General features: G+C 43.9%; 2 protein-coding genes across 9 annotated transcripts in view; one reads left to right on the forward strand and one right to left on the reverse strand.

The window, feature by feature from the left end:
• Nucleotides 1–18,829, forward strand: part of SMIM13 (small integral membrane protein 13) — a 179,510-nt gene that overhangs the window by 13,384 nt on the left and 147,297 nt on the right. The window lies entirely within an intron of this gene.
• The window catches only part of NEDD9 (neural precursor cell expressed, developmentally down-regulated 9), a 107,609-nt gene continuing 100,785 nt past the window's right edge, over nt 12,006–18,829 (reverse strand). For all 3 annotated transcript variants that reach the window (XM_054060759.1, XM_054060760.1, XM_054060758.1), the window contains 4 exons: nt 18,075–18,176; nt 16,410–17,627; nt 16,021–16,110; nt 12,006–14,685 (listed from right to left, as the gene is read on the reverse strand). In XM_054060759.1, coding sequence (XP_053916734.1) covers nt 14,176–14,685; nt 16,021–16,110; nt 16,410–17,627; nt 18,075–18,176 — 1,920 coding nt within the window. In that variant the 3' untranslated portion in view covers nt 12,006–14,175. The remainder of the gene's footprint in view (nt 14,686–16,020; nt 16,111–16,409; nt 17,628–18,074; nt 18,177–18,829) is intronic.

Below are 18,829 nucleotides of genomic sequence, written 5' to 3' on the forward strand. Positions count from 1 at the left end.
ATCCCTGTGGGTGTTTATAATCAATAAAATACTATCTGTGAAAGCTGTATAGAATGGAGGCTTTTTCGCACTGTTTTGTAAGCTGAAAAAGGGAAGAGGAGGGTTTGCATCTGGCCTAGGGCTTACAGTGACGTGTAGCAATGTAGTGACGTGTCAGACTGCTTCAAGTGAAAGGAATGAGAAGATGGACCTGTGGGAAGACAGAGCAGCTTCCTGGAATGAGCAGAAGAGCTAACCAGCCCTACTGTCTGAGAGCTCTTAGGGTGTAGTCACCTTTTAGAGGAGGTGCAGTTATGGAAATCTGGGGGAGAAGTCACTTAAAGGCAAGAGACCTCTCATCAGCAGAACTCTAACCAAGACTAACATCCTGAGTTTTTTACTGAGATGCTGAGATGAAACACACCTTGGGCTTTATTTTCCTGCATTTGTATATGGAAGCTGAAAAGCCGCTTGAAATGAGTAACACAAATGCTCCTTTAACTTTGGTGGCAAAGAGACTCTGATAGGGGAGAATAGCATGGGGTCATAATGTGATCATGTTGGGGTCATTGTTGAAGTATTGCACACCCCTGTTGCTTGTGTTTGGCACAGGGACTCATCCTGAACGTTGGCATTGTACTACTTGGAAGGATAAGAAGACGTGGATCCTGTATTCGGGAGCTGTGGCTCGAGAGGTACCTAACCTGTGAAGCCCTTGTGTCTGGGTCTGTGCACTGTGTGGTTCAGGTGCCTCGTTTCCAGCCTGTATTAAAGTTTCCAGCCTTCTATGCTGACAGCTGTGCTGTGCAACCGATGACTGCAGTTTTGAAACCAAAAGGTATGTGTACCCTATGACCTCCTTGGAACTACTGCAGCAGAGGATAGCTTGCTGGACATAGTTTCAATTTCTTCTGTGCTAGAGGATTTGAATGTCTTGAGGGCAGTTGAAAGCCTATCAATAAATGCATTTGTTCGAAAACAGTGTTAGCCCTGGCTTGAAGCAAGTTTTGCTACTGTTCTATGCTAGGCTGAACTACTGGAGCTACGTTTTTGTTGCTATCAGTCTTGAACTTCCTAGCACAGTGCCTCACTCATTCAAGAACCTTCTCAGGAGCCTTCTGTCTTTCTGAGAACTTGATGATTTTGAGTTATAGCAGTTCCTGTGTCAAGAATAATCCCTTCAATGCCAACTGATCAGATGTTATTCTTTTCTGTATTAAAACAGGCAGCATCCTTGCCGTGACAGAACATGTGAAAGTCTCACACACCAGTTGTTTGCAATATGAGTGGTTTGGGCTTTTGAGAATGTGAAGAGTTATTACCTTTGAGTCCACTAAGACCTTACCTTGAGGATGCCCTAGAAGGAGCGGGAGACACTGCCTGGGGATCTAATGGGTTGTGAGAGGGCTGAACTTGGTGCAGGACTCAGCTCAGGGTGGCACAAATGGGCAGCTCTAAGAGACAGCACAGTTAGCCCAGGCATAGCAGGTATGCAGTTATCAATTGCATTTTCTAGCACTGATAACCCTGCTTGAAGCCTGCTTGGGTTTGTGGCTGGATGGTGCCACATCTGCTGTAATTTCTGATCCTGGCAGAACTGGACCTTTATCTCTCCAGGAACAGAACGGGTTCGATCAACCTCTGGCTCCAATGAGGTGGGGGCACATTCGCAAACAAGCAGCACAGGTGCTTCCATGTGAGAAAATGCCGATCCTTCCTCCAGGTCAGCCAAGGGGACATGCTAAGGCAGAAGGCAGAGAGCTGGGATTTTCACTTTGTGTCTCTGATTTGCAGGTCTTCTAGTGACTGTCTGTGCTAACCTCTTTATTTTCCAAAATAACAAGGTTTTTTTAACAATCACAAGGTTTACATATTACTATTGATGCTTATTGCAGCCATAGTTTTTGCACTTTCCAAAGGATTTAGATGCTGAAGGCACACTTGATTTTGCTTTTCCTTATCTGGATTTCTGGTATGTGCTCATGTTTATCCTGAATCCTGGAGTGATGGCATGGATAGGGGAAAGTGTTTATCCCTGGACTGGCTGCTCAAGTCAAATTGCTCACAGTGCAGATCCACTCTGAAACCCTGGAGGGTTTTAGTGTTAGAGAGAGGGAGCGCCGGGGCTGGTTTTTCACCACTAGATGGCACGGGCCTTCAAGCTTTGCCTGTCGAGGTCAACCTGGCTGTCGCTGTTTTCAGTAATTCTCTTGGTGTTTGCAGCTGCTGAGGCTGCTTATTGTTTGACCATATGCTTCACTCCAAAAAAGCTACAGGATACATGGAATTCTGTGTCCGCCAGGGGGGGCTTGCATGTTGCTCTACAGCACAGGAGGAACACTGGATTTTGCTTCGTAAAGGAAAGTGACCTCAAAAATTATCTACCCCAAGAAGGGAGGTCTCAGAAGTGCCAAGAGGGATCCGTTTTTCTTACCTCTCACCTTATTAAAGAAATAAAAAACCCAAACAAAACAAAAGACACCACAACAGCATTTCTTCATATCTCAGGGTTACAAACATACTGTAATGTTGTAAACAGCAGCTTAAAGAAATGTTTTGGATTTGTGGTTTGGGTCGTCCCCGTTCCCCCCCCCCCCCCCTCCAATTGCAAGGGCAGCTGCCTGCTGTCCAGAGCTCTTCAAAAACAATTCACAACTGTATGTCCTCAAGCTTCTGAGGAGGTGCAAGGTGAAACGCCACTTCACCAGAGATGGTCTAAATCATGATGGCTACCAGGCAGGGAAAAACAAAGGCTTATGATCAGCTTACTTCAAAATGTTCGTCACATTATTAATGCTAGACTTGAGGATAGAGATCCTACCTCACATTTTCTTTGCATTAAAGACTGAAATCCTTGAGAAAGGCAATAAGATATAGACAGAGTGGGAGCCTTCTTGAATTATCCTGCTGATGAATCAAGCTAAGGGAGATGGAGGGAGCACTTTGCGCAAGTCTTTGGAGGAATCTGTTTTCCCTTTATTGAGCCCCTCATTTATAAACTAGGAGTAACTGAGTCTCTATTAGCAGATCTAACATTTACACTTGGAGAGCTGCTCGCATTTCTTAAAAAATGTAATTCTTGTCGGTATGGCTTGCCTGTATGCTTGCCAGGAAAATAAGGCTTATCCCAGCTTTGCAGGTGTGTGCCTGAAGAGTCTGTCTGCTGTTTGGGTCTGGAGGTTTGCTGCTCTAGTGTTAATAATCCTTAGCGCTTGGCAAGACCATCTAACTCATGACTGAAAATAAATGTGTTGGGATTAAAAACTGGACCATCTGTAATCACCCAGCTAGGGTGACATTGGCTCTTTACACTGCAGCTCTGCCTGGTGGCAAGCGGCTCCATGGAAGCAGGAACGCTGCTGGGGATGTGGAACCACTACTGAAACTGTTGGTTCCTTGCCTGTGTGCTGGACTACTGCAGCTGTGGCCACCTGCCCACTCTACAGGGGCTCAGGCAGGAAGAAGGAGCCTTGACCCTATAGCCAGCAGGAGGACTGGCTGCAGCCACCCTACTGTGTATGTTATTTAGGTCCTAAATCAGTCAGGGCTTCTGTTTTTTATTATTGTCCAGATCCACTCCAAGGCTGACTAACCAAGATCCACCCATCACATCAGTGAACAACAATCTGACAGGATTTTCTCCCCTCTCCACTACCTTTCCTCTCAGTTCATGTTAGGTGAGATGTGCTTATCATCCATACTTTAACCAGGAGTGGAGGATGCTTCAGAAGTAATTGTGAGGGAAAGCAAGCTGAGCCTGTCTTAGGGAAAAAAAGAAAAAAGTGAAAAGCGTGCTGAGAGAAAGAGAACGTGGGTCTGGTGGGGTTCGATGTGTGTAGGTAGGTCCTCTACCTACCTTCTGTGTGGGTAGAGGACACAACAGACTGAGGGTGCTGTGTCAAGAAACAGATACTTAATAGGAACGGAGTCTTTTCTAGGAACCCAAGTACTTCAGTGGTGGATGCAGCTACAGGTTTCTTGAGGTGTCCCACATGTAGATAAACAAATGCATTTCATACAGTAGGTAAGGAAAGCCGGCACCCTGCTGACAGAGGATGTCATGAAGATACGTTTGTGAACCTGCAGATAGAGGCTAATGGCAACTTCCACCATGTAAGGGACAAGCCCTGAGCAACTGTGTGGTGAGTGCAGAGGCTCTGCCTCAAGGGATGTGTCAGCTCCTGGAGCTGGGGGGAAGAAAGTTCCAGAAGTTCTGGGATTGGGGTCTGTAAATAGGGGCATGCACAAGCCTCGTGAAGACTCTACACCAAACACTCCCCAGCTGGCAGGTCTGACAGTGGATTCAGGACTGGTGATCCTTCTCTCCCTCTCTCTTTTCTCTTGAAGTTATTAAGTAAATCAAGGATTACCTTAACTCCCAATAGATATGTAGTTGTGAGACAGTTGATACATATAGCATGTCTGTTCTATTTAAATCAATTGTCACTCAGAGTCTATTGGTTTCATTGAAATTTGCTATTGAAGTTGGTAGTTTGTGCACGGACCTTGTGTGTTAATCACCTTAATCCTCACCAAGGGGATCTGCAGATCTGAGTCACCTCTCCCCTTTCCTGCCACTGATTGCTTCCACCTGCAGTGTTTCTTAATATCCCTGGTCCTAGTGAGCACTAGGGAGAGACGGGTTTGTGAGCTTACCCTGAACATACCCATCTGCCCCTTTTAGAATATGGTGCTCTGTGCACCGCGGCCTGATCCAACATTGCAGTTCTTACCTTCTTAAATGTTGGCAGGCTGATAGCTAGAGATGCTCAGAGAGCAAACCAAATGGAATGTTGTCCACACACAACCCCTCAACAAAAAACCCCTTCCAAAGTCCAAAATGAAATAAAAAACTAAACCTGTGTTTTACAAATAGCTGTTGTATTTACTGCTATGAATGATCAGCAAGAAACCAGCCTTCAGTGCAGCATATAGAAGGAGATGACTGCCTTTCTTGCCCACTAGTGCCTATAGCCTGGGGTGCTCTGCATACTAAGCAGGACCAGCAGAGATCAGAGCTGGGCTCTGCTTCTGGGCTTTGTGCTGCAGTCAGCAGGTGTGAGACTGTCTCACCCTCTGTGTAGCTGATTTCACCTGTGTAAGGGAGCTGCGAAAAGTTGATTAGTTCTTATTTGTACAAAAGGTAGCATTGAGAAGGCCTTTATTAAAAAAAGTGTTCTTTACCTGAAGGGCAAGGGCTAGAGACAAATCGGGCCTGGAGGACTTGCTGCTGTGTGCATGGAATAAGCTTTAAAAATAGATGCATCATAGCTGGTAATGGGGCCACAGGGATGGCTTTTCTGTGCGTAAGGCTTATGCCTTCATCTTTGTGTCTGTGTAAAAGAAGTATTGCTGAGGAAAGGAAAGCCTGCTCTCTTGGGTGCTTGTCATATAATTTCTTCCTGGAAAGTCATGGATGCATTCAGGTACAAACATTGTTATTTCACTTACTTGATTGCTTTTCTGAGAGATGGGAGACTGAGCAAAGTTCACAGGGAATGGAGATTTTATTCTGTGTTGCCTTGCCTGGAAGCACAGGCTGGCATTTTCTGCTAAAGTTGTTCCTTGGGAAGTGAATTGGATGGGTTGCTCCAAAGTTTTTGGGTTGCTATGGAAGAGATGCCACAGGCTTCTGTACTGCTGCCTTATCATGGAACTCTAAACAGAAGAAGTTATCTGTAGCAGAGCTCTTCTGATAAGCAGCTGATGAGGCATAATGATTCTGTATGAAATACATCAGCTGTGTGATTACCTTCTATGTTAGCACAGCCTGAGGCAGGTTCATCTGCTGGGAAAACTAGTGAACTCTAGGAGCCTGGATTGCATGGTGAAGGTCTGATACCTCATGCTGGTCTCCACGTGTGTGCTTTTGTTTCCTCCAATAGCAGCATAGGTGGTTTGTGGTACAGGAGCTGCTTGTGTGTATCTTGATGCTTCCCAGTCTGATTAACTGCTAATGAGCACAATGCCCAAATACCTGGCTGTTTATTTCAGTGCTGCCAGCTGCCCCTACAGCTCATTGCACAGGCAGTTTCTTGCTGATACGCGGTTTTGCTTGATGTCGTTAGATAAGTAATTGAGAGTAAGCTCTCTGATACTTCTTCCTTAATGCTGTGAAGAGAAATACAAAAATATGTAAACACTGTGGAGGTGAAACCCATTGAATTGGATGTACGTACATGCCGTGCAGAGTGCATATTGCTTGTAATTGTGTCATCCTCATATAGAGGGGTGGGGTGGAGGGGAACCCAGGCAAAAAAGGTAAAAAAAAGCAAATGAAAAAGATCTTCAACAGAATGTTTCTAACTAGTAAAGGAAAGCAAAGTCACTTTGTCAGAAAACAATTTTGAAACCCTCACTTCAAAATGAAATGCTGTTGAATGGCATGAAGCTCCTTGAGCCTTCTTTGGCAATTCAGCCCTTCCTGTGTCAAAGGACACCTGTGCCAGATATATGACTACTTAGCTCCAGATCTGGCACGTTTTCCCTGGAAATGTCTGTGTACTAACACTTCTCCAGTAAGGCAGGGATATACACAGGATTGCTTATTGAAGGGGAGCTAAGCATCACCTAAACACAGTCCCTGTGAACATTATTCTCCTGTCCAAACACTGATATTCCTTTTCTCCATCCTGATGTGAAGAAAAGCAACTCATCCTGGGAGCGCCTGTAGGCTAGGAGTTGTGAGTTCCTAAGCAAGCCCTCTGTAACCACTTGGACTCTGTGTTACCATTAGCCCAGAGCTGGCAGTGTGGAGGCACAGAGGTGTGAGCTACTAGTGTGTGCAGCTTTTCCCCTATCTACCACAGACCACATTTTGGTCAATGGGACTTTAGGACCAGGTCTGACCCCAAAGCCTGGTCCAGGCTGCCTGAGCACAGAGGAGGTGTCAGAACTGCCGAGGTTCAGCTCAGATGTGAGTTGTAACATTTTCAGACTCAGGCTTCAGGACTGCTCTGAGTTGCTGAACGCTTGAGACCAACGTTTTGATGAAACCAATACCACCTTCAGCCTTAATGGGCCAGGGGAAGCCCATGAGTTTCTGTGGTATTTTGGTGTTCAGTTTGTGACCTGAACTACGTGTGCAGCATCAGTCATTTCAGGAGGCAGATGTAGGATCTGTGGGCAGGAATGATCATGCTCAAAGCTTGGGAGCCCACGACATGGTCATGGTAGGTACTTGTCTTAGTTGCTCTTTCAGACCTAAGGAGATTTAATCAGTGAAGCCTGGAGAGGGTTTATCTCATCCTAAAGTAGGTTTAATCACGTGGACTGGTCTTTACTGAGCCTATTTTTCTATTCAGTTTTAAGGGGACACTGATAATATCTCACATGCAAATGCCTTCAGATAGGTGAGATGAATTATGTTTGTGATGTCTTGCACTGGGAGTAGAGGTAGGCTAAGGCAAATTGGGGCATTTCTGAGCGTCACCATCCCTATAAAGAAGAAAGGAAGGTCTTTCTCACATGTGTTACCTCTGTGCCTTCAGCAAAATCAAAAAACACAACCGAAAGCCATGTCTTGAGCTGTGAGGCCTGAAAATAACTTCAAGTTAAGCACTGCAGAATGCACATGCTCATTCTCATTTATCAAAAAATAATTTCTGTTTGAAATGCAGTATAAAGAAAAACCAAATAAGGTAACTTCTCTCCTGGAATGCAAGTTAATTACAGGTACCTGTCTACAGCTCATATCACCTCCTGAGATGAAAGCCTTTTGAGTGGGCAGCTCCTACCATCCTTCATTAAAACAAAGCACAGGGTGAAAAAAACAGTAAAAGTAATTTTTTCTTTTGTGTGTTCATGGCCACTCACCCTTATGGCTTTTTGCCTTTGAGCTCAATTGGGAATAAAGGCAGACTTGAATCACGGCACAGGGAAATGCCCTGGGGCTTTCTACCTGCCCCAAAAGCTTTAAGATATATCATTATTCCTTTCTGCAAGGCAATCTAAGCCAGAACAGTCTTTTTGCTTTCATCCTTCCCCTCTGCTCTCCTCTTGCAGGTTTTTCTGCTTGTCCTTCACTATAACCTTCATTTAACCAAGCTTAAGTCTGCCTTTGTGTAAATAGCAGAAGCTTCTGGGGCATTGTTGTTGTGCCTTCCTGGCCGGCAATGGTTTGGGTAGCCTTGGCTGTAGTGTTGAGCAAGACAAAGCCAGCTGATTAGGAAGCAACATATGGCCTCTTGGATTTGGTTTCCTGCAGCTTTGCATCAAGCAAAGAGCTCTGATAATTTTTCCTGTAATTAAGAAAAATTGCAAGGAAGGAGAAAAGAAATGCCCCTAATCTCAGGGGACAACATCCTCACCCAGTGGCAAGAGTTTTACAGCCCTCACTTGGCTGACAGAACCTGACAACCCATGGGTGTGAGCGTGTGTGGAACCAGGGAATCATGATTTTTGTTTGGGCTTATGGTGTCTGTAACCTGTGCGCTTGCTGCATGCAGAGGTGGATGCAGCTGCTTGTGCTGCAAAGCAGAAGCAGTGTGTTGCAAATGAGAATAGCTTCGTATCTCGCCTGTAGACCAAATATTTGTTCTCTCCCATTCTGTTTTTGCCATAGTCAGCCTGATGTGTCGAGTTGTTGCTTGTACAGAGAAAAGGTGTTATGTGTATTTGTGTTCAGCAAAGAAATAGAAACCCCTGTCAAGGAGGCAATGCATGTGTGGAGTTCATTGCAGCCGCAGCAGTGTTCCCAGGTGCTGGGCTTCACCCTTGGTGCAGGGACTCAGAGGACTCATGGAGATGGAGAGGTTAATAGCAACAAGGTGGATCACTATAAGGGACATTGACTTGATGGTCTTGCCTTTGGAGCTGCAGGGGCAGAAGGTAAACCTGAAGAGGTGCAGAGGGAAGAAAACAAACTGCATATCCATTCTGGGTTGAGTCTAGCCCAATGCTGTCTGCTGAAAAGGCAGAATTGAAGCAGAAACTGCTGTGAGGTTGTTACTACTGCAAATTAAACCCCAGAAGAGGTGGAGAAGTCATGTTCTGCTCAGCATTGCCTCTCCCTTGCAGCATTTCAGCTTCTCCTGCTCAGAAATCCACACAACTGCGAGCCAAGACCACATCACTGTAAAGATAGCGGTCTATCAACAGGTGGGAGGAGCTCTTGTCTCCTTGCATCTTGCCAGTGTTGGCAGCTCCTGGTTTTCTGCCACCTTGCGAGGCTGAAGAGAAGGCTCTGCAGCAGCCACCAGTGTGCATGCCCAGCCATGCCCTGACATTTTGACATGAAACTGCCCATGTTGGTCCTTTGCTCTGGAAGGCCATCCCCGAGTGGTCCTAGCCACTGACTTGGAAGGTAGTGGGATGAAGAGCACCCTGCTCTGAACCCAGCAGCTCCTCAGAGGCACAAAGTAATTGCCCAGGGAGGTGTCTCCTCCAAGGTCAGACTGCTGACTGACTATTTCATGCCCTACACAACTAGCAGGGACTGAAGACTAAATATTCGGTTTTTGAATGGACAACAATGTACTTGTATTTCCTAAATGAGTTCAACGGCCAGCAGCATGTCCAGCATGGCCAAAATCTGCTGCTGATGTGAGCTGTGCTCTAAATTTAACTCTAATGTAATTAAAGTAAAATTGCCTCCAGGCAGTTCATTGGAGGGTAACAGAAGTGGTACCAGCTACTAAGTAAGACAGTCTGTGCAAACCACGCCAGCTCCTAGGAGGTTAAGCGTCCTGTCACTCCTGCTCTCTCTGAAGTCAGCAGGTTTATGGTAAGGCTGGATTAGATATTCCTCCTGCTGGCATTCGCTTTGTCTGGGTACTCTCAAGCTTGCATTCAACAACCTCTTTGAGTCAGAAGAACTTCTGGAAGGGCTTTGTAGCACTAGATATAAATACAGACTAGCTGCAATGCTGGAAACCCACACAGCTATATCCTGGGCTCCTCAGACAGAGAAAGCTGCTGTCCTAGGTGGAATTTGGGTGCAAATAGTGAAAAAATAATAAAGCTTTTAGAAAAATCCACATAAACTGGACAGTCCGTCTCTGAGATAGAAAGTCTTCAGACATAAAAACGTCTGAGTTGATTTAAGAAACACGTGTATATGTTGCTTTTGAAACATGTTTCTGGGTTTGGAGGAGCACTCTGTGTTGTTTTCAAAGACTGGCAAGTCCCTTTTTTTTCTCCCCCTGGAAATGTTCCTGTCTAAATGTAGATTAATGCCATGAACATTGCAGGAGGAGAAAGAGGCAAGGGAGTGTTAAGAACTACCTTTGAAGTAAATCCTACAAGTTTCTAAAGCCTTTTGACTGTGATGGAGGCATGATAAGATGGAGTAGGCAGGCAGCCTGGAAGTGGGGTTCAAGAGGGAAAGGCTGGATTTGGAGCAGAACAGCTACAGATGCTCGGCTTTTGGGCAGAGGGAAGGTGTTACCAGTGTAGCAATACCCAGAAGAGCACTGGCGGTAGGTGTGGGAGGGACATTTCTGAAACTCAACCCAGATGTGCAAGTTCAAGAATGCCAAAAGCTCAAGGGTCTAGAAGTTATGGGGGATGTGAAGATGCTGGCGTGTAATCTAGCATCAGGTGATGGCATGGGAATTTGGTTTCACCCACGCTGCCTTTGCTGGAACAACAGATGATGGATTTGCCAAGGTTGCAGCAGTGCCCAGCTAATGAAAACACAGAAGCTGCACAGCCCAGGCTTGCAAGAAAGGGTAGATGTAGAAGCCGGGGGCTGTGAAGTATGGGGTGCAATGAAATCATCCTGGGGATCTACTGAAACATGGATATGATTAACTATCTGATGAAACTGGTAATTTCTGGTGGCTTTTGTCTTTCCACTTTCTCCGTTGCTCATCATGCTGGAAGAGAAAGGAAGCATTTTTATAATTAATATGAATTAATATTTACTATATGTTTGAAGTAAGAACCTGAATGTGTTCTGGATTTGCCACTAGTGTGAGACAGACTTTTTTTCCCCACTGGCCATCAGACAGTCATTTCACACTGGCCATCAACTTGGTTGCCAAACAGCTGCAGTTTCTTGGCAACTATATGGGATCACTGTGGCTCAGGGAGGAGAGCAAAGAGGCTCTTGGTTTCTATTCTGAACCATTTTGGTCGTCCAGTCCCTCCTTTGTTGTTAGCTGACTTTTTGAAATTTAGCAGATGAACAAAATGGAGCACTCTTGTGAAGCAACCCTGCATCATCAGCTGTCCTCTTGCGAGGACACAACAAGCCAGAGAAGGTACTTTGCTCTCCAGGCTTTCATTGCATTTACATTCCTCAGCAGGGAAGTCTTTCATTTGCAGCTGATAACTGGCACCAGCATAGTCAGTCCCGGGCTTTTTCCCTCATCCTTGCACCCCTAGGGTGTTTGATAAGAGGGAAGGCACTGCCATGGCAATAGTGAAATGGGGAAGTGACTTTCAAGGAAAGACTCTCTGATCCTTAAAACCATGTGGCTATTTCAGATGGAATCCAAACCTAGATAATGCTCAATATGGCATGTAGTAGAAGAGGGCTTTAGGGTTTAGAGGAGGAAGGATGGCTGCACTGAACAAAGTTCTCTTCCAGCTCCTGTGAGGATCACGGCTTCAACAGCAAATGCTGGAGAGGAGGAACAGGCAAGAATGGGTGGACAGTCACATCTGTGTCCTGCCATTCCGCCTTATTGTGGGATAGTATTGAGAAGAACTGCCCCATTCACCCCAAGGACCGGTGCCTGTGCTGTGGTGAGGCAATTCAGGATGCAGCTTATGCAGCAGGAATTGACACCAGGAACGGGACAGGAATGTAACCCAAGTGCACTGTAGACCCTAGTGATTTTACTATATTTCAGACTTGATGCCTTGTGTAGTAGAGTTGGTTCACCTGCTTCTTCTGGACAGATAGAGAAGCCGCCTGCCCCTTCCTCTATACCCTCAAGTTCTCACTTCGTGCTATAAGCACTGATTAGTGAAAAGTTGGAAAGTGAACGCCCTGTTTCAGAATGGCTTTGATAGTATTGGTAGACAGCAATATTTCCCTTTAAGATGCTTAGAGGACTCTGAAAACAAGAAAAAAATAAGACCAAGTGTTGCCTTTTTTATATAAAAAAGCTAGTAATTTAATAATTTTAAAATGATCCTCTACAAGGTAACAAACTGTAGTACAGACTCGCAGTAAAGATTCTCCTTTTGAAGGCACAAACTATCAACTTAACCACTAAGCTTCAAAACACTTTTTCACTTTCTAAGAATATACAGTGAAAAAATGGACAAGGAAATCCAAAAGAATCCCAAACAGCACTAGTACAAAACAGATTCACATAGATTGCTTTTTGGCCCTGGCTGTTGGTTACAACTGGATAAGAGCCCTTCCTGAATGTTCTGCCAGAACTAAGGCCTGGAGACAATTCTGGGACAACTAAGGTTGTGCTGGCTCCCGCTGCTCTTCCAGGAATGTTCTGCAGACTCTGGAAGGGACATTATGGTAGCTTCACTCTGAGACAATACATTAAGGCTACAAGGTTTCATATACTGCTGAAATAGGTTTGATATCTAAGACAACCAATCCCATTTCAGTAAGGCACACGTTTGGATACAAACTAGGAAAGAAATAAGTTAGGCATAAGTGCCTGTTTTCTAGGTGCTACTCATCTGATGACTCTGCATTTACCAGTGACCTGCTCACTGATGCAAATGCTCAGAACACATCAATACAGGACTACCCTGTATTATGCAAGGGCAGTAGTGTTTCTGCTTTAAAAATGCCAGAATCACCTGGAATTCACCTGAGCTATTGCACCCTCTGAAGCATGGCTTTTAGTCTAAAGCACCACAGGCAAACAGGCTCCTGCGACTTATTTTTAGGGGGTTCACAAAAGGCAATGAAGACAAATAAGCTTCTGTGTGTTTTGGCGCAGCCAGCATAAATGAAATTTCTAAAGGAGCCTACCACTCTGCTAACTTTTTTTTAAGGGTCTAAACTGAAAATTTAGATGAATGGGATTGCACGTTCTACTGATGGAATAACCCCATTACAACAGGAGGTGATAATCAGCCACAGTGTAGTGCAGAAGGACCATCACCTATGCGACAGAATTTGGAAAAAGAAGCTCAGTAGTTGAATGGAAGTCAGAATTGCAGTAGATGCAATTAATTTCCAAGAATATAACCTAGAAAAACAAGTGCTATTTCTTCATTAGGTTGTGTATATGCTATAAGATGTTTAAATATCTCCTCAAATGTTTTCTTTCCATATAAGTTACAATTTGCATGTTAAATTACATACAAAATGAGTTACAATTTGTATGTTATTTGTATGTCCTCTGGAAAGGACTGATGTTTAGAGACGCTGCTCATCTGCAGCCTCAAAGTTAAGCCCAGTGGATCCTGGTATGCTCTCAGGATAACTCTGAGTCCATGAAAAATAAGGCTTTTGAGCCTGACTGTTAAATTTAATTGCCAGTGCAAGGACATACAAGGTAAACATGTATGAGTTTACATTGTTGGGAATCCATCCAGGTTTTGAAATCCAATGTTGCACAGTTATTAGAAATAGCAAAATGTGAATGCCACAAGATATTAAATATATATGATTCCACCTTTCTCCCTAGAAAGGCCTGCTTATATATTGCCTGAAAATGCTTTTCTCCCAAACACTGGACACCTTGCTTGATACGTTGCTTGTTGTAGTTGTGCATATATGCTACTCAAAACGATCAAATGCTGTACATAAAGTAACATCAACAGGAGAGTTACATTTTATGGATTTAACCTATAGAAAGTAATTTCTAAGAAGGGAATGGAGTTCTATGAGAACCATTACACTTGCTTCATGGATTGCTACAAGTAGGTTTCGCAACAAAGTCCATGTGCCAAAATCAAGATGGAATGAAACAAGAAGAGTGCAGCATCCAGTTAACAAATCTACCTAGGAAATAGGCAGTATATACAAAAGATACGCACTGCTTACCCGACACATAATTTTTAAGGTGCTTAATTGATGTCTTAGGGAATGTAGCGACATATACATATATGCAGTGTATGCATATCTAAATGCGTATTAGAAACGTAATACAGAACCAGATATATTCCCAGATCCCTGATTTCATTATATTCTCTAATGCATAAGAATGTATTTAAAATATATCATAAAAAATATCTAAAAAAAATAAATGATGACATTTACATAAAAATAGCTCCAGTTTGCTTGCTTCTCTGTTTTGCTGCTCACAGACTGGATTCCACTGGGTTTCACAAAGATGCCATTTGGACCAGCGAGAGCTTGAACAACTGTGTATGACGAGACAGATCTGTTACTCGGTCCACCATCTTCTGCAGGGCTGCTGTGTTGGGGTAATGCAAGGCAGCCGTCTTGGTAGCCAGAACAACACTCTTCAGCAGTTCACACAACTGGTTGCTGGAGTTCATCACTTTGTTGCGTATGTCCTGAGTTGTCACTTGCCTTGTGAGCATGTCCCCAATGAACACAAGTTTGTGAGCACTCAAAATGACAAATTTGCTGTGAGCCACGAAGATTCGGGGGGGCTGAGAAGCATTGACACAACTGAAAAAGGCATCGATGGCATTTAGGAGGGAGTTGAAGTGAGTCTCGAATTGGTCTGAATAGAATAAAAGCAGCTGGCTGTCGTGGGAGGTGATGGTGCTGTTTGCAGTCTGGAGAGCTTGGGGTGGCTTCCATTTTGAGATGTCGTTCTCTACTGGCTTTGTGATTTCTTGCTCCAGGCGTTGAAACTGATTGATCTGAAAGGCAAATAAAAAGTCCCTCTTCAAATAGTGTTCTTCTAAGATGTTGTTATGTATTACAACTTCACCTTCTGCCTCAGCACACTTCTGGGTATCCTATATTGACCTTATGCTAAATAAAAAGTTGTATATATGTTTTCTAAGATCTTTCATTTTGGAGAATGAGGGGTAATCACGTGCTTTGGTTACCATAAATGCAAATTCACAGAGTTCAGAAGAGAAAAACTTCTAAAATACTTAAAAAAACACCCAAAAAACTACACCAAAACACTTTCTGAATTTATAGGCTGTTGCTCATTTGGAATATTCCAAAATCACAAGTGAGAGAGAGAGATCCAAGTTGCAATGACTCCTACATGATCTTTAAAAAAACTGTCATCTATGTGAGATTTTGAGATGACAAACTTTTAACTCCCACTTCCATGTTGTGTTTACAATTTTCTGCTATAATATACAGCAACAACATATTGAAGAATCAATACGAGGGCAAACTGACAGCCCTCAATCTTATATGACCTGATTTTTTTAGCATTTAAAGTGATGTTAAGAACAGTATTTAAGTTAATGGTATTGATGTTCGCTGAACATATGTGCAGGTGGCACATGTATTTGTGTATTCAGCGTGGTCCAGTGATTGAGATACTGGATTGCAGGTCAGGAAGAGCTGACTTTGTAACTGTCCCACTGTGAGACATTGTGAGTCTGCTTCTCCTCTGTGGTAAACTTGTGGAGACAAAGGTTGCTTTTTACTATACATATGCACTGGGCCCACCACAATGTTGCATTGTATAAAAAAAATAAATTAGTCTCTTAAATTGAGATGGTTGGAAATTGTTTTTGAGGGAAAGGCTGATTCCTGCCACAACAGGTGGTCTTCTGAACACTGAGAGCTGTGGCTGTGCTTGCATGCAATTCCTAAGTGGCAACATGGAAATGAACAGGACAGAGATGTTGATCTTCAGCATAGCTACTCTGCAGTAAATACTTGAGATGTCTTTGGCATAAGCAATCGCTGATACAGATGCACAGGGCCAGGATTCCTATTTGGAGCATGATAGTGCCAGTCCATGTCCTTTGCATTGATAAATATGTTAATGGTGGAGCCTGACAAATCCCACTTGGAAAGAAACTAACCTAGAGCCACAGCTTAGCCAAGACCTAATACTTGCTGTCTTCAGCATCTAGCACCTGGAACTTTCCAACTGTGTGTGCTGATACTCACGCACACCTCACAGCCATGATGTGAGAGCCCCTCCTGCTTTATTTGACCCATACTCCTTACTTGCAAGGAACACTGCATTTCAATGTGTTATGGCACCTGAGTGAACATACCTGATGGTGCTCTAGCTCCATTTTGCTCTGCTTGATAATATTTTCTTTTTCCAGCAGCTCCTTCTGTTGCCTTTCAAACTCTTCTTTCCCCTGTGTTAAATCAAAATCACTCCTGAGCAAAATGACAACACATAGGTCAAATAACAGGCTTCTTTATATTAGCTCTTCACTGGTAGTGCACCACGAAGGGTACAAAGAAGAATAGAATAGAGTGGCAAAGCAAAAGGCTGTTGGTATTATGTATGCCACAGTACTATTTGAAAGCAAGTAATCACCCTGGTGAAATTACTCTTGATTGTGTATTAGCATGACAGTCTGAACACTACCTTCCCGCAAGCATCAACAATCCTACTTGGCCTTGCACAGACAAAGGTGTTGGCTTTACCTACCTGCAGGTGAACATAGTCGTAGTCATCCATCCAGCTCTTTTCCGAGCTCTCAATGGTGGCACTGTGAGGGTGGTGAACTTTACTCAGGAGCGGAGGAAAGGAACTGCAGTTCTGTGCTTTTTCTCCATGATGCTGCATGTGAGGATTGTCATATACATAGTCAGCAGTATTCGTGATATTCTCTGGTATGTTCTTGAAACGCGAGCTGCTCAGTGCCTGTTTGAAGAGCACCTCTGCGTTGACGCTGATGGTAGTGGTCAGTTGCTTGGCATCGTCCGGAACTGTCCTTGCCACCATAACAAACCGATCCAGGTCATCACACTTATTCTGCAGTCTGTTGACAGCTAGAACATTCAAAGACCAGTTGTAGCTGTTCAAGTCATGACTGGTTTGGGTAAGGATCTGGTGAGAGTCCTCCAGCCTTTGCACCTCCCTCCTCATTTTGTTAAGGAGGCTGAACTCAGACAGGCAGGAAGCATTGGCTGCTGATCCTTTTGCAAACTGGAGGTACTCCAACAGCGACTGCTCTACTTTATCCACAGCGGTGTGAATTTCATTGATGTGTTTCTCCATATATCCATAAGACCGCCAGTCTGCTGTAACGAAGGCCATGAGATTATTGACCGCTGTCTCCACCATTTGCTGGAGGCGATAAAGCCTCTCTATAGCAGTGTCTGGATCAAGGATTAGTCTTTTGTCCTGTGCACTTGATGCTGAGAAAGAAGAGTCTTTTGATGCTGTTGAAGATGTGGACATGTTACTCCTCGTGCTTCCTGTGCTGGAGAAAGACAACCTATTTATCCCATCAGTCACATCCTGTAAGCCTTTAGTGTCTTGGAGGACTGGTGGTGGCACATCATAAACACCTTCTCCTCCTTCTGGAGTGAGACTTTCATTGAGTCCTGTCTGTTGTCCTGGGAATGCAATTCCCCTTGGGGTATCATAAACATCTTTTTGAGGTGCAATTTGCTGTCCAAGAAAATGGTTTTGATGGTTCATAGGGATGTCATAAACATTTTGTTTCTGTTGCACTCCATCTGGCAATGAAAAGCTCTCAGGAGAAAATTTAACTTCTTTCCCAGTTGTTTTGGTGATGGGAGGAGGAATATCATATGCTCCTTCTGGTCTTACACTGTGGCCCATTGGAGATGAAAAATCCTGAAAATTTTCCCTCAGGCCTGTATCGTCTCGGCATGCAAGTGGAGGTGTAGAATAGACCTAAATCACAGAAAGCAAACCATGAAACCTTTGACTATAATGGCAAGATATTGTACATCTTCCATATAGCCTATAAAATGCTGGGATGGAAGATCTGTCATTGACTTTGGTGGAGTCAGCCACTTAGCCTGAGTTTGACTGAGCATCAGTTTCAATATCTCACTCTTTAATGTTAATCTTGATACAACTTCTCATAAGCAGCAAAATCCAAAAAGGGATCATGCTTCCACAAAGATAATATAGGTCTATTTATCAATTAATATACCATAACATTAATAATTTTGATGCAGTGCTTCACTTCATCAGTTTTAATAGTTTAAAAACCTAAGGAACTCTTTGAAGTACTGGATCTCCTTTTCCTTCAGGATTATACCTGAACTCTCGTTTAAACATGTCTTTGGTCAGAGGTGACAATACAGAATCTTGTGGGAACAGTGTAACACTTACCCCTTTGGTGGGTGGTATGTCATAGACTCCTAAAGCTTTGGCTTCTCCCATTGGAACTGGAAGTGCAGGCCCCTTAACTGATGTGGGAGGAATGTCATATATCTAAAGAAAGAATAAATTGATTACAGAAACAAATCACTTCGGGAAAGCTCTAATCTCAGATGAGTTTTCTTCCTTTAGGTGTTTCCTCTCAAGCAGCCTAAAGATGGTCAGAGCTCTTTGTTTCATATGGGAGAGCTGCTCAGATTTGCCTGATATTTTGGACAGGTAGGACTAACACTTTGCTAGCTCCCCTTTGGGCAACTATGTGGAAGGCAGGCTGGAGAGATGAAGTTACGTCTGATTTCCATTCTGAGAGTTAAATCAAGGCCAGTGTGTCACAGATATTTGTTGTGGTGAACAGGGGAGCAGTACCTTCATGTTATCAGAACAGGTCACACCCTTATGGACCTAGAGATCAGAGGGACTGAGGAATAAGTTTGCACCAGTACACACTATACCCTCTGGAACTAAGGCTGCCCCTTCAGCATTGTCTATCTGCTTCATCAAGCGCTGCACGAACTTTCTTACTAGCAGAGTACAGCTGCCAGATGTTTCAAGTGTCTCACTTGGCGGCATGTCCTACATTACAGTGGGTTCTGCGTATGGTCCAAGGCCACTGTCTGAATGTCTCTTAACCCAGACTTCCCAACAGTTCCAGCTATTTGGTATCGATCTGTGTAAGGTACTATTTGGCTTCAATGCTGTTCCCCAAA

The sequence above is a fragment of the Cuculus canorus genome, chromosome 2 (genome assembly GCF_017976375.1).
Source record: "Cuculus canorus isolate bCucCan1 chromosome 2, bCucCan1.pri, whole genome shotgun sequence".
Taxonomy (NCBI): domain Eukaryota; kingdom Metazoa; phylum Chordata; class Aves; order Cuculiformes; family Cuculidae; genus Cuculus; species Cuculus canorus.